Source organism: Hemitrygon akajei, chromosome 10 (genome assembly GCF_048418815.1).
Source record: "Hemitrygon akajei chromosome 10, sHemAka1.3, whole genome shotgun sequence".
Lineage (NCBI taxonomy): Eukaryota > Metazoa > Chordata > Chondrichthyes > Myliobatiformes > Dasyatidae > Hemitrygon > Hemitrygon akajei.
In genome coordinates, this window is record NC_133133.1 from 27,779,776 (window position 1) to 27,794,305 (window position 14,530).

The window sequence follows — 14,530 nt, forward strand, 5'->3', positions numbered from 1 at the left end:
ATCATTTCTCATTCCTATCAACGTATCATAAATATTGGATATTGAACCATTATAAAAAGGTTTCAAATTAAGAATTTCATCTAATAAGTTCTATCAGGACTTTTAGGAAATGTATATAATTGAGATCGCAGAAAGTTTCTAATTTGTAAATATTGAAAAAAGTGGGTTTTTGGTAATCTATATTTAGTTGACAGTTGTTTGAACGAAGAAAGACTTCCTCAAAACAAACAGATCCTAGAAACATTTAATACTCAGTCTATCCCATTGTATAAAATCTACATCAGTCATAGAGGGCTTAAAAAAAAATTAAGAAAAATGGGACTAGAAAGGGAAAATCTCAATAAACCGAAGTGTTTTCTAAATTGTATCCAGATCCTCAAGGTATGTTTAACTACCACATTTTCAGTTATTTTACTTAAAGATAAAGAAAGTGAAGATCCCGAAAGAGAGATGATAGAAAATTTATTAACCGAGTTAGCTTCTAAAGAAACCCACCCCGGACAGTCCTCATCATTAATATAATATAACCAAAACATATATTAACTGTCCAATAATAAAACCTAAAATTTGGTAAAGCTAAACCTCCATTCTTTTTAACTTTCTGGAGATGAACTTTATTCAGTCGAGGATGTTTATTTTTCCATATATAAGAGGATAAAATAGAGTCAAGAGAATCAAAAACCAATTTAGGAATAAAGACTGGTAAGGCCTGGAAGAGGTATATAAATTTAGGTAAGATATTTTAATAGAATTAATTTGGCCAATCAATGATAATGAAAGAGGCAACCAATTTGATAATGTTCTTTTTATATAATTTAATAAAGTAAGAAAATTTTCTTTAAATACCGTAGATTCCGAATTTTAAGCCGCTACTTTTTTCCCACATTTTGAACAGCTTTGAACTTTGCGGCCTATAATCCGGAGCGGCTAATGCATGATTTTTTTTCATGCCGCCTCGTAAACATTTTGCCTCATAACAGTAGACCAATAAAATTGATGAGTAGTTCACAGAGGTCCAATGAAATTGTACGATAAATCAAGCGCACTTTCACAATTAAATTATTGTAAATCAGTCATTTGTACTCACCCTCATCAACATGGAAAACACTCGAAGCATTGTGCTGCCTTATGGCATACTTAGTTTATAATATTTTCGCTTAGTAATTCATTTTCTAGTTAAAGTTAGAAGAGTTTTAACTATATTTGTTTTCTGTACTACATCGCGGGATGCTATGACGTCACACCCGGTTTCGCGGTGTCTTGTGGGAAAATGCCGGTTTGCGATAAACGGAAAGGAGGGGGGGAGCGCATTACGCGAGCGGCTTTGGATCTGAGCGAACGCTGCTTTTAAGTTAAAGGTGATCAATAACTTTTCCTGGTAGGCTGTAGTATATATATTTTTTACCAGTCGTTAGGAGATATTGGAATGTTGTTCAGTAAAGAAGTATACGCAACGTATTTAAAAGTAGCCGCGTTACGGGCACGGTTCGAAAAAAAGCATTTGCAATATGTATTTGTTTTTGTTACCATATGGATTTAATTAAAAGTTAAAAAATCCTCACGTGTAATATCTTTCTGTGTAAATATCTCATATTACAACGTGGGACACCTGCGGCCGAAAATCCGGTGCGGCCTTTACAATTAAAAAATTGATTTTATTTCTAAAATTAGAGCCAGCGGCTTTTAATCAGGTGCGCTCTGTAGTCCGGAATCTACGGTAGTTATTTATAATTCTTAGTAATTGTTACACCCAAATAACTAAATTGGTTTCTTACAATTTTAAAAGGAATATTAGTATTAGTTGATACCAAATTATTCAAAGGAAAAAGTTCACTCTTGTGTAGGTTCAATTTATATCTAGAAAACTGGCTAAAACAAGTGAGTAGAGAAAGTGCAGAAGGTAACGAAGTCTCGACATTGGAAATAAAAAACAATAAGTCATCCGCATAAAGTGAAACTTAGTGGGTAGTACCCTTATGCAAAATACCAGTGATATCACTAGATTCTCGAAAAGCAATAGCTAAGGGTTCTAAGGCCAGGTAAAAGAGCAAAGGGCTCAAAGGACAGACTTGTCTGGTTCTCTTTCTCAAAGCACAATACTTTTTGCCTCTTCCCTTCCCACCAAGGACCTGGATATTTCTTACAGGTGAAAAATTAGTGGTTGTACTATTGCCAGCTTAGACTTCTGCATCTGGAGCTCATGGTGTACTCTCCTTTGCAGACTGGGTGACCCTTTTGCAGAATACCTCCATCATTCTGCAGGGATGATCCTGATCTTCCAGTTATCTGTAGCTTTAATTCTCCATTCTAGTCCAATGTGGCTTCTATCTTGGGCCTCCTTAACCTATTCCAAAAAAAAGGCCCAAAATAAGCTTGAGCAATGACATTATCTTCTGAGTTGGCATATTAGAGATCTCAGAACTTAATATTCTTGCCCCCATTTTCAGATAACCTGTCTTTTCAGTTTATATATAAATTGGCCATTTCTGAGGAGAAGTTGTCAACCTGTAAGGTTAACTCAGTTTCTTTTTCCGTATCTGACAGGCTGTGTCTTTTCAGATTTTATCCTATTTTCAGATGTATTGTTTTGTATCTTGAGACTTCAAAGTTTTGTTTTCCTCTTCTGCTTTCAGAAATCTCCTCTAGAGATCAGATGTGATTACCAAACCTTCACCACCATCTCACCTTTTTGTGTTCATTCGTCTTGATCTTCGCCCTTTCATGGACATTTCCTCTGTCCTCTTCATTCACTGCCATCCTTCACTGCCATTTGTTTAATTTCTAACTTCAATTCCGTTAAAAGTTGACCTGATATGTTAACTATTTCTCTCTGTTAGACAGTCAATATCTGTACAAAGTATATATAGATAATCCTGTTTTTTGTTTTGGATTTTCAGAACTAAGTTTTCGTATCAGAACTAGTTTGATAAAATCATGATTCAGCAATCCTCTTTTCTGAGTCTTTTTTTGATGGCTTAATTAGTTGACACTTCCAACATCCATAAGTCTTTTGGCTGGAGTGGCAGGTGATTGGCGGAAGGTCAGAAGTTTCTGTTCTCCGGTTGGGAGTCCAATCCTGATTCCAGTTATTGAGGGACTGCTGCAGAGAAAGGAGTAGTGACTTTGAATTATGAGTGTATTTTTTTTTAAAAAAAAGAACATATTTAATTCCAAGGAGTTTGAAATGTTTTCTTCCATCTATTTTTGAACAACTTGTTGGCATGTTGATAGGACAGCAGAAAAGCAGAAGGATAGAACTGCAGATCATAATTGCTTAGGGTAGCCGCTTCTGCTGATTACGACATTATTGCCCACTCTGTGCTTAGACTTTCTACTTCTTTCAACAACTTGCTGCGTGGTTGCTTGGCAACACAACCAGGTGGAATGGGAAATATTTCATTTTCTGTTTCCTGGCTTATTAGAAATACTGAATGCAATAGAACTTGAGTTGTTCAGGATGTCACAGGAATGCATACATCTTCTGTTCTTTCTGCACTCGGTCTGTCTCTGAAAGGCATAATGTTTTATGAAAGAGGGGAAGATTGGATTTGATTCTCAAATCCCTAATAGCTGAATATTCTTCTGAGTCTTGTTATTCAGCCTGTTGTATAATCAATGCTACTGAGGAATGATGGGAAGGGTCAGGGGAGGAGGATTTGGAACAGGGAAACCCTGTTGTGTAGCCTGTGGTGAAGTTGTGTAGCCTATTAGAAAGCAGCTTCTGAAATGTGCAGGACCCATAGTAATCTGATTTCTACCAACTAAATATTTATCATTAGTAACAACAGATTTCATTTTGCAAGTTAAATTATAGTGATATTCTACCTCACTAAAATCTGGTATTGCAGTACTCCTTTATGCTTTTAATTTAGCTGGACATGTAGATGGTTGCCTCTCTGAGTGGAGGCCTGTGACTAGTGGTATATGGCAGTGATCGGTGCTGGGTCCATTGCTGTTTGTCATCTACATCGAGGATCTGGATGATATTGTGGTAAACTGGATCAGCAGATTTGTGGATGACACCGAATCTTGGGGCGTAGTGGTCAATGAGGAAGGATACCAAAGCTTGGCATGGGATCTGTACCAGCTGGAAACATGGACTGAAAATTGGCGAATGGAATTTAATGCGGAAAAGTGTGAAATGGTGCACTTTAGGAGGACCTGGGACTGTGAGTGGTAGGACACTGTGGCATGTGGTAGAACAGAGGAATCTGGGATTACAACTAGGTAGGGTCATAAAGAGAGCTTTTGGCACATGGTTGAAGCTGTATAAGATGCTGATGAGGCTTAATTTGGAGTTTTGTGTGCAGTTATGGTCACATACATTACGTACAGGAATGATAAATCATTAAGATTGAAAACTTGCAGAGCAAGTTTACAAGAATGGTGCTGGGACTTGAAGATCTGAGTTATAGGGAAAGGTTGAATAGGTTAGGACTTTATTCTCCAGAACATAGGAGAATGAGGGGAGTTTGATAGAGGTATACACAATTGTGAGGGGTGTGGATAGGGTAAAATGAAAGTAGATTTTTTCCACTGAGGCTGGATGAAACTAGAATTAGAGTTCTTGGTTTAAGTGTGAAAAGTGAAATGTTTTAAGAGAAACATGGGGGGGGGGGTTGGAGCCTCTCTACTTATAGGATGGTGAGTGTGGAACAAGCTGCCAGTGGAAGTTGTGGATGTGAGTTTGATTTCACCATTTAAAGAGAAATTTGGATAGATACATGGATGGGAGGGGTCGGTGAACGATGGTATGGGTGTAGGTCGATGGGACTAGGAAGAATAATGGTTTGATTTGCTGGAAGAGCCTGTTACTGTGCAGTAGTGTTCTATGATGATATAGTATGCCATATCTCATACTGTAGACTTGTGTGATGGATCAACACACTCAAACGTTGGCAATGCGAAAGCCATTATCTTCAGCTCCAAATCCTTGTTGCACACACATTTTCTCTCGTGACATTATCTCTAATTGACCCAGGTTATTAATAAACTTGACATTTAATTTCAGTCCAGGCTGTTTAAGGCTCCTGCATAATAATGGCCATAGGAAGTTGCATGCTGTATTTCAAGATTAGATTGCACTTATTATAATAATAAAATTCATAGCCCAGCAAACAAGGTGGGAAAATTGAGGAGGCAAAGTTTAAGTGACAGAAATTTTAAAAAATACTAGTTTAAATACCAAGAATGAACTGTTGCAGAAAATTAACAAAGTCTGAAGTAGACTGACAGCAGTCATCCTCTGTGATGATTTACTGGATTTACAAGAAGCTGAATATGTTCAGAAAGTGATTAAAATCTGTCCATGTTTGGGTTGTTGACAGCCCCATATTTAAATGGGGATGTTGACTACCCTGTATGATACTAATATAGGAGCTTTTGTTCTGTATAATGTCCCAAACCAGACATCTGATCTGTGAAGAAAAGAACCTTGAGTTAGTGCGGAGCTGATGAATTTGGGACAACACTTGACCATTGAGGCACCCAGCAGACACAGTGACCATGACAATACCATTGACGGCAATGACTTCAGAATTATATTAGCCCTGTTTTCAGGGGGCAGAGCGAGGCCTTCCCACTGAAAGACTGACCGATAGATAAGCTGTGCCCCTGACCTTCAGGCTGTCATTACTGTAAAGTCCTGCTGTTCGCCTGGTGCCGCAAGAGGGAGGGAAGACGGGGACAGGGATAGCAGAGGTCAGAAGAGAAGCAGTCACTACCCATTCCATTTTTGAAATACATTGCTGGTGACCTGGTCACTCATGCCAGCAAGGCTGGCACAGTATTCAGGAGACTGATTTATTGTGTTAAATCAGTGCTAAAAATGTTGTATAAATGTGTCATATTGTGTCAACTGTCCAGGGATTGTGCTAAGGCACACTCTGTGCCAACATAACTTGCCCACAACTCACTAACCCGAACCCATACATCTCCAGAATGTGGGAGGAAACCGGAGCACCCATAGGAGACCCACACAGTCACGGGTGGGATGTACCAAGCTCCTTATAGCAGTGGAATCACACTCCAACTAGAGATTGCTGGCACTGTAAAGTTACTGTGCTAACCGCTTACGCTACCATGCCGCCCCCTTAGCCACTGTTACAAGGATGTGGAAACAAGTCAGGAGAGTCTCTGACTCCTGGCGGGCACTGCACTGGTTGGAAGAGGATGAAGCAAATAATATTCAAACTTTTCCAACACCCTCTCTAGCCTTTATTTCTTTCTCACCAGTTTGTGACAGGGATCAGGTCACAGAACCTCTAAAGTTAGAATTGGCTTGTTCAAGGTGTGCTATCTAGATTCACTTTGCACGGGATCTACAGAATTAATGTCAATGCCCTAGAAACTGTTTGAATAAAATTATTACCATCGAGGAATATAAAAGGATTGCTATAATGAATGCACGTTCAAGTTTTAAGTATCATAGGGACATTAATCACTTTGTTTCAATTACAGATCTTCCTCCTTGCATGTCCTCCCTGTAGAATTGCCCTAATTGTTTTCAGGTAAGAAACGTGCTTTACATATTCATTTTGAGCTTTTGCAGCCGTAAGTACAGTTTCAGATGTGAAATGTGACATGTAGATCAGAATCAGAATCAGACTTTAATCGCCAAGTACCTATGCACATACAAGGAATTTACTTCCAGCAGATGTTGTCTCTCTGCTCATAACAATAATAATGATAAATATAAATGAAAATATATATTATACATACAGGTAGTGCAATCCAAGTAATAGTTAGCCGACAGTTAACCGGCAGTTAACTGTTCAGCAAAGTGACATGAGCATTGTTGCTTGGTTGGAAATCAGCTGGAGACTCCTGCTGTAGGGAATTGGAATGTCTGCTTCCGTAGATATGATAACTCATTCTATGCCCCTGACTGTAGAAATGGGTGCCTAGCATGCTGTAATTTTTTTTAATGGAGGAATTTCTTGTGAAATTTAAATTGATGAATGAGATTGCCTTTTGTTTTTGCTTTAGCTTGCCAGTTTGTTAACCCTAGCTTTCTTCTGGCCTGAGTGTCGTGTGACAGTTTGTTCAGTGTGACCTACGTGCATTGATTGTATCCAGTTTCAGGAGTAGACTACAATGCTGAAATCCCTGTTATTGAATGCAAGTGTTGGATCAAACTATTAAATTGTTAATTTTTTTTTTGCAGCTTAACAATTAATTACCTGCTTGTATTTCATATAACTACTTGTATGCATGTAACTGTTTAGTATGTTTCCTAGTGGCCACAGTGTGTATATACAGTAGTTCAGTGTGTCCCTTAGTAGTTACACTTGTATGATTCCAGAAAGCTCTGGAAGGTTCTCTAGTGTTCCTTTATTTGAATAGGGGTTATCTGATTGGATATCTTATCTGTGAATTTGAGTCTAATGTTTCATATCTGTGGAGTATAAAAAGAGTTGTCCATGTGGCAGCACCATCCTTCAGTCTCTCTGAGCTATCAGACTTCTGCAATTCTACATATTCAATTTTTTTGTTCTATTAAAATGATCATGAAGCAACAAGTTTTGTGCCCCTTTCCTTACTACCAAATGAACCTTGGATTAAACACTTCAGAATCCAACACAAGGGACTTCTGTTACAGCAATGTGAATAATAAACTGGCCAACTTTTTGTTCCTATTCCAGACACCCATATCAGAGTATACATTGGGTGCTCTCCTTGTACACCAGATGGAATTGGTATTTTCATTTGTTTGTGTTTAATATTCTATAACTGTTTTAAATGTGCTGTGGCAAATCCCCTCTAGCTCATATCACAAACAAATTTCACATTCTGAATAAAAGTAGTTGATTTGAGCTGAAGTTACAACATTTAATTTGTAATGGTTACTAAAATGGAACATTTTCAGTTAAGGTTATTTAATTTGCCTATGTAGCCCAGGAGTATCCTTAAACCAATGAGATTCTGCAGATGCTGGAAATCCAGAGCACCATGCACATAATGCTGAAGGAACTCAGCCGGTCAGGCAGCATCTATGGAAGGGAATAAATAGTCAATGTTTCAAGACTGGAAAGAGTCCAGGATAAGAAGGTGGTGGGGGAGGGGTGGGTGGGTGGAGGAGCTGGCAAGTGATAGGTGACATCAGGTGAGGGGGAAGTAAGAAGCTGGGAGGTGATAGGTGGGAGAGGTAAAGGATTGAAGAAGAAATCTGATAGGAAGCGAGAAGTGGACCATAGGAGAAAGGGAAGGAGATGGGGCAGTTGAGAAGAGGAAGTGTTAAGAGGGGAGCGGAATAGGGAATGGAAAACAAGAGAAAGAGCAGGGGGTGAAATTACCAGGCTAGAAAAATCAATTTTCAAGTCAAAGTATCTTTAACCTTGCTGCTGCAGGTAGTCCATCATCATTAACTATATTAGGATTGACACCATAATTAAAGAGACAGTGTTCTTTCCACATGACCATCTTAATTACTTTCAAGTCAAGTGGCTCCTTCTCTGAAAATAGTTGGTTACATTCATAGAAGACAAATTTTACTTGGTACCTTCCATAGCCAGTGATCAAAGATTTTACTGAATGCAGCAATTCTTACACCTTTGTGTTTTAACAAAATTATTTCCACGTGGTAAACCCTGGCCGAATTCAGAGCCATATCTTGGAATGTGCTTTTGCATTCACCCTGATGGCCTACCACCATTCTCTTCAATCAGATGTAACTGGAATTAATATATTATGAAAAATTTCCTGCACAAATGGTATTTAAAAACCTAGATTGTCAAAAACTGACACATACTTATGCCATAGTCAATTATCATAAATTTTACCAATTTTATTAATCAAGGTGCATCTATATACTACTAAAGCTTTCATGCTCTGTGTATCTGTTTGTCTGTCTGTTTGTGACCTCAAATGAGTGCAAATTGTGTATTACAGCGGCACTATTTTCGGCTAAATCAACTTAAAATGTGCTAACTTACAGAATGCAGGCAAAGTTCAGGGTTATATAGTTGTATAAAATTGTTCACTCGCCAAAACCAACTGCCCCGTTTTCACCCGAGAGCCGATCTGCCTTCGTGGAAATTGGGACGTGGCACCAAGACGCATGTGCACGGCCAACCTCAGCAGCAACCTCAACCGGAGCAAGAGGGCAGGGCAGGGCAGGGCAGCTCTATTTCCAGCGGTCAGATTCTGCTAATCAACTTCACCATCAGCATGTGCAGGATTGGGACAGATCTAACTGCCGCCCATCAATAAGAGATAAATAAATCTTATTGCAATGACATGCTTCGAGACACCCATAAAAACCCTTTGCTGCAGTCAAAGGACAGCGGTCACGTCCATTTAGGAGAGCGCCAACCACATCATCAAGAATAATCAGCATCTTGGAGGCTTTGGTGTTACTGCTTCGTACCTGAGTACAGTGAAAGGTTTCAACGGGACATTCAATCACGTAGAAACAGTATCAGGGCAGCTGGAATCCATTGATGCTGCATAATTATTGTTAGATATGTGGCGAAAAGACTCGCACACTGAGTACAAACGAAAATGATCAACAAAACATTTTAGCTTAGTTAAACTATTACAAAGCATCAGCACCATTGTGCAATTAAACACATTATATTCAATGAAAGTTAATTTCTTGCTTCTCTTAATTCCTATGTGATGCAAGTAGTCTAAAATTATATTTGTGTTCAGCTTCAAGCTGACTATCATAAATGAAAAAATCTGAGGGGGCACCACTTTTAAAGAATTGATGTTGGAGCTGCAGGATAGAAATGGGCCCATGATTGAAAAGCAGATTGCAGTCGGAGCCAAGGACGAAACGTGGAAAAACTGAACAATTTTTTCCAAAAGTTTAAACTGGGAAATCCTCAACCTCTCCAAATCTATCACGTGACAACCTGTCAACACCACTCACCCCCACCAGCGGAAAGGGACTGCGTCTGCGTTTGTTCCATCGTTCCTGACGTGCATTGTGGGAACTGTAGTTCATATGGTTAAGTTGAAACCCGTTTAGACGGTAAGTAGGGACGGCTGATAGCGGTTCTACAGAGAGAGGGGGAGTTGGGGTGAGCTGTCAGCCAAGTCCCCGATCCGTCAGAGGAAAACTAGAAATGTTGCCATCGGAAGTGTCCGTCGTTAAACAAGGAGGAACTATATTTGCCTTGCTAAGCGTCTTTCTTCTTTAATAAACTTAGTTTTTCATCTTCGATTTCCAAAGCAAAGCGATACCAATAGCATTCTTGAAAATTTAATGTTCATTCTGGTCACATCAGACTACACTACTTTTCACTCAAAGGGTGCCCCAACGGGTCACCCTGTTGGCTAGTTGAATTTAAAACTGGATCAACTTTTGTATGGATTACTTGTATATAGTCATGTCCATAAGTTATGCAGTCAAGTGACATGACATCGTCACGTATCTTTATGACGTAAGCAGTACACCTAGGCAGTTCTTTGTAGCTAGAGTTGGAATAATTATTATCAAGAGGTTCTGCGTCCTTTGGGCAGATTGTGTAACACAATTACAGTACAAACGCCCTGATTAATGTTCCCGCTGCTGTCTGCCAGACGTTTATACATTCTCACTGTGACCACGTGGGCTACCTCCGGGAGCTTCAATTACCCCCACACTCCAACGATAGACGGGCTAAGGCTGATTTATACTTGTGCATATGGGCTATGCCGTAGGCCTAATTTTCACTTCTGCGAAGGCTCTACACCAAAACGCTAGTTGGAGGTGGGGTTTCTATGCCACTGTGTTGAATTTCTTCGTGAGAAACATGGACGCCGAAATGCATTTCAAACATTTTCGCATGTCGGCAGGTAGATTTGACGATTTGGTTCATCTATTTTGCATCGGTGTACAGACATGGCGGAGAAGAAGCAACCGGAAATGCGTAGGAGGAAATGCGATGCTACCAAGCGGACCAATCGTGGTTTTTGCGGTCTGCGTCGCCGTGATGCGTGAGTTACTTTTTTGGGGAGGTGCACATCATCCTACGGCGTAGGGTATGCGGTACCTATGACGTAGATGCGACGCAGAAGTATAAATCAGGCTTTAGTTGGACAGAAGGGTGTATTTGTGCAACGTGTGTTGTTTGGTCAGAAGTGTCAGGTACGGTGCTGTATCTTTAACTAATAAATAAATAGCACAGATTCACCAGAACTCCGTGCAAATGCACCTTTGCAGTTTGTCTTGGGAACTGAAAATATTTTAAAAGAAAAGCAACTTTGTACTTTTTAAAAAAATGATGCATTTACCTTGTGGACTGTAGCGTCTGAAGGTTCAGCCTCCTGATCACATCCTAGTACGTGCACATGTGTGTGTGAGATCAAAAGCTGGCATTGAAAATTCCAAGCAGTGGTGTGTGTTTGTTAGACTCAGCACTCGACTTTAAAGTCTCAGTAATTACTTGTAAAGTTGATTGAGGGAAAGGCAGGCAATGTAGTTTACAAACAGTGGTGAAAGGTTAGAACAGTGCGTCACTGGCAGAGGGAAAAGGAAATGGCCACTGAAGCCCAAGCAGTAATAACCTCGAGATCCTGCAGATGCAGAAATCCAGAGTAAAAATGCTGGAGGAACTCAGCAGGTCGGGCAGCATCTGTGGAGAGAAATAGATTGATGATATTTTGGGCCAAGACCCTTCATCAGGGCTGGAAAGGATGTGGGAAGAAGCTAGAATAAGAAGCTGGGGGAGGAGAAGGGGTATAAGCTGGAAGGTGATAGGCGAAGACAGGTGAGGGGGTAGGTTTGTGGGTGGGCGAGTTGGGGGGGGTGAAGTGAAGCTCAAACAGGAGAATGATAGAGGGTGTGGAACACTCACGTTCTCCGTGGAAAGCTGCAAATATTCCTTGTGACTTATAATGTAACTTCCATCTCAACAACATGATTTCAGCACAAACTCCAGAGAGGGGTTGGCTGGATGGGTACTTATTTACATTTGTTAGCTCTAAGGTACGGTTCTGCACTACGCTACTCTACAGAAAGCTACCAGTACCCCGTTTGTACGAGTCGTCATAAGGCTGGAAGAACTCTTCAAAGCACTGTTGTTTGAATCCATAGGCAGCTAGAAATTCAGACCAAAAACTAGGGGGATAAACTGACTGGTTACAAAATTGCACTTAACAAGGATTCAGACTTTTGTAGAGTTTATGGATTTGTACACCTGGGGACCAGAGTGTGAATCTTGCATTTATTCTGGCATTTAGAATTGTCAATTGCATAAAGGTGGCAGCCAAGAATGCCAGGGGATTTCCGTCGTTACTCAGCCACAAACGCTGTAGCAGACTACAAAGTAAAACTGGCACAGATAAGAGTGGTATGTGTCTGCAACTAGCTCAGTCACTTTTGTGGTCGTACCCATGGTTATTCCCTAGAACTCATGCTGTTAGGAGCACTTGTATTCTTTAAAATAATAGTATTTAAATAGTATTTAAAAGAACAATTAGTTTCTCTAGAAAGTCACCAAAAAAAGTCACATTTGTTGCAGCATGTTGCAACTGCGACTCTTTTGTTATTGGAAAGTTACTGGAGGGACGAGATCTACCATCACCTCATTGGCAAAGGCCTGATCAGGAACGGTCAACATGGTTTTGTGCATGGGAGGCCACGTCTCATGAATCTTTTGGAGTTTTTCGAAGAGGTAACAGAGTGTAACAGATGACAGTGGAACAGTGGATTTTGTCTCTGACCAGGACCTGCGTGGCAGGGTGATCCAGAAGATTAGATCACGTAGGATTCAGGGAGAGGTTGCGAGATGGATGCGGAATTGGCTTGATGATAGGAAGCAGAGGGTGGTGGTTGAAGGTCGATTCTCTGACTGGAGGCTGTGACCGGTGGGTCAGAGATGAGACCTCAGGTTTTCATTATTTATGTAAATGATGCCAGTATGAATGTCCGTGGCACTATTAACAAGTTTGCTGATGACACTAAATTTGGGAATCTCACTGATGGTGAAGCAGATTGGAATGAATTGTTAAAAGTTCATAATCTGTTAGGGTGATGGGCCGAGGAATGCAAATAGATTTCCCCTTGGATCAGTGTAAGGTGAATTTTGGACAGTCAAACCAAGATAGAACTACACACCGAATGGCAAAACATCAACAGGTGTTATGGAACAGAGAGACCTTGGTGTACAATTGCACAGTTCGCTGAAAGTGGCTGCACAAGTAAGAGAGTAGTGAAGAGGGCGTTTAACATGCTAACTTCCATCAGTCAGGGCACCGAATTTTGTATTGGGTATATTATTATTATTATTATTATTATTATTATTATTATTATTATTAGAAGTCATTGGTGAAGCTGCACTTGGAGTATTATGTACAGTTTTGGTCAACCTGTTATAAGAAAAAGGCATTACCAAGCTGGTGAGAGTGCAGAAAAGATTTACGAGGGCTGCCTGAGCCAAAGGGCTTGAACTATAAGGAGAGGTTAGTCATGCTGGATATTTATTCCCCGGTGAGTGCAAAAAGATGAGGAGTCAACTTCGTAGAAGTTTATACATTCAGTGGCCACGTTATTAGGTATCTCATGTTCCCAACGTTTATTGCTCTTTTTATTAATTTTTCTTTCTGCCTTTAGGACACTGGTTGTTTGTCCATCCTGTTGAACGCTATCTTTCATTGTGTTCCTTGCATTTGCTGTGTGTGCCTGCAAGAAAACGAAGCTCAGGGTTGTGTAAGGTGATACATACTTTGAACTTGAACTGCGTGTGTGTTCGTGGCCTTATGCTGCTGTAGCCCGTCCACTTCAAGATTCGATGTGTTGTGCATTCGGAGATGCTCTTCAGCACTCCACGGCGGTAAGCTGCTGTTATTTGAGTTACTGTCGCCGCCTTGTCAGTGTAAACCAATCTCGCCATTCTCCTATGACCTCTTTCATTAACAGAGAACAGAAAAGCATTAATACAGAGCAAATTTGCAAGGATGTTGCTGGTGCTTGAAGACCTGACTTGTAGTGAAAGGTTGAATAGGTTAAGACTTTGTTCCCTGAAGCATAAGAGAATGATGGGAGATTTGATAGAGGTATACAAAATTATGAGGGGTGTAGATGATGTGCATGCAAGCAGGCTTTTTCCACTGAGGTTGGGGGGAGACTAGAGGTCATAGGTTAAGGGTGAAAGGTGCAATATTTAAGGTTACCTGAGGGGGGGGGGCTTCTTCTCTCAGAGGATGGTGCGAATGTGCTATGAGGTGCCAGCGGAAGTGGTGAGCGCAGATTCAGTCACAACATTTAGGAGAAGTTTGGATAAATATGTGGATGGGAGAGGTATGGAGGGCTATGGCCCAGGTGCGAGTCAATGGAACTAGGCAGAATAATAGCTTGGCGTGGACTAGATGGGCTGAAGGGCCGATTTTTGTGTTGTAATGCTCTATGACTATCAGGCAGGAGGAAGAGAACTGGTACCTTATTTCATCTTTCCCCGGTTTGAATCAAAAGGAAACAAAATTCAGTGGGAGTATAAAACGTGAAAAACTACTGATGAAGACAGGTTTTCACTTTGGGGGTTTTTTTCTGTCCCAGACAGCTTCTCATTTATTACTCATATATTTGATATGATTTATTGGTCCT

The 14,530-nt window shown here is 40.3% G+C and overlaps 1 protein-coding gene across 1 annotated transcript in view; it reads left to right on the forward strand.

Annotated features, from left to right (window-relative positions):
• The window catches only part of LOC140734249 (transmembrane protein 164-like), a 152,289-nt gene that overhangs the window by 45,765 nt on the left and 91,994 nt on the right, over positions 1 to 14,530 (forward strand). The window contains exon 2 of the mRNA XM_073057961.1: positions 6,460 to 6,509. Within this exon, the coding sequence (XP_072914062.1) occupies positions 6,460 to 6,509 (50 nt within the window). The remainder of the gene's footprint in view (positions 1 to 6,459; positions 6,510 to 14,530) is intronic.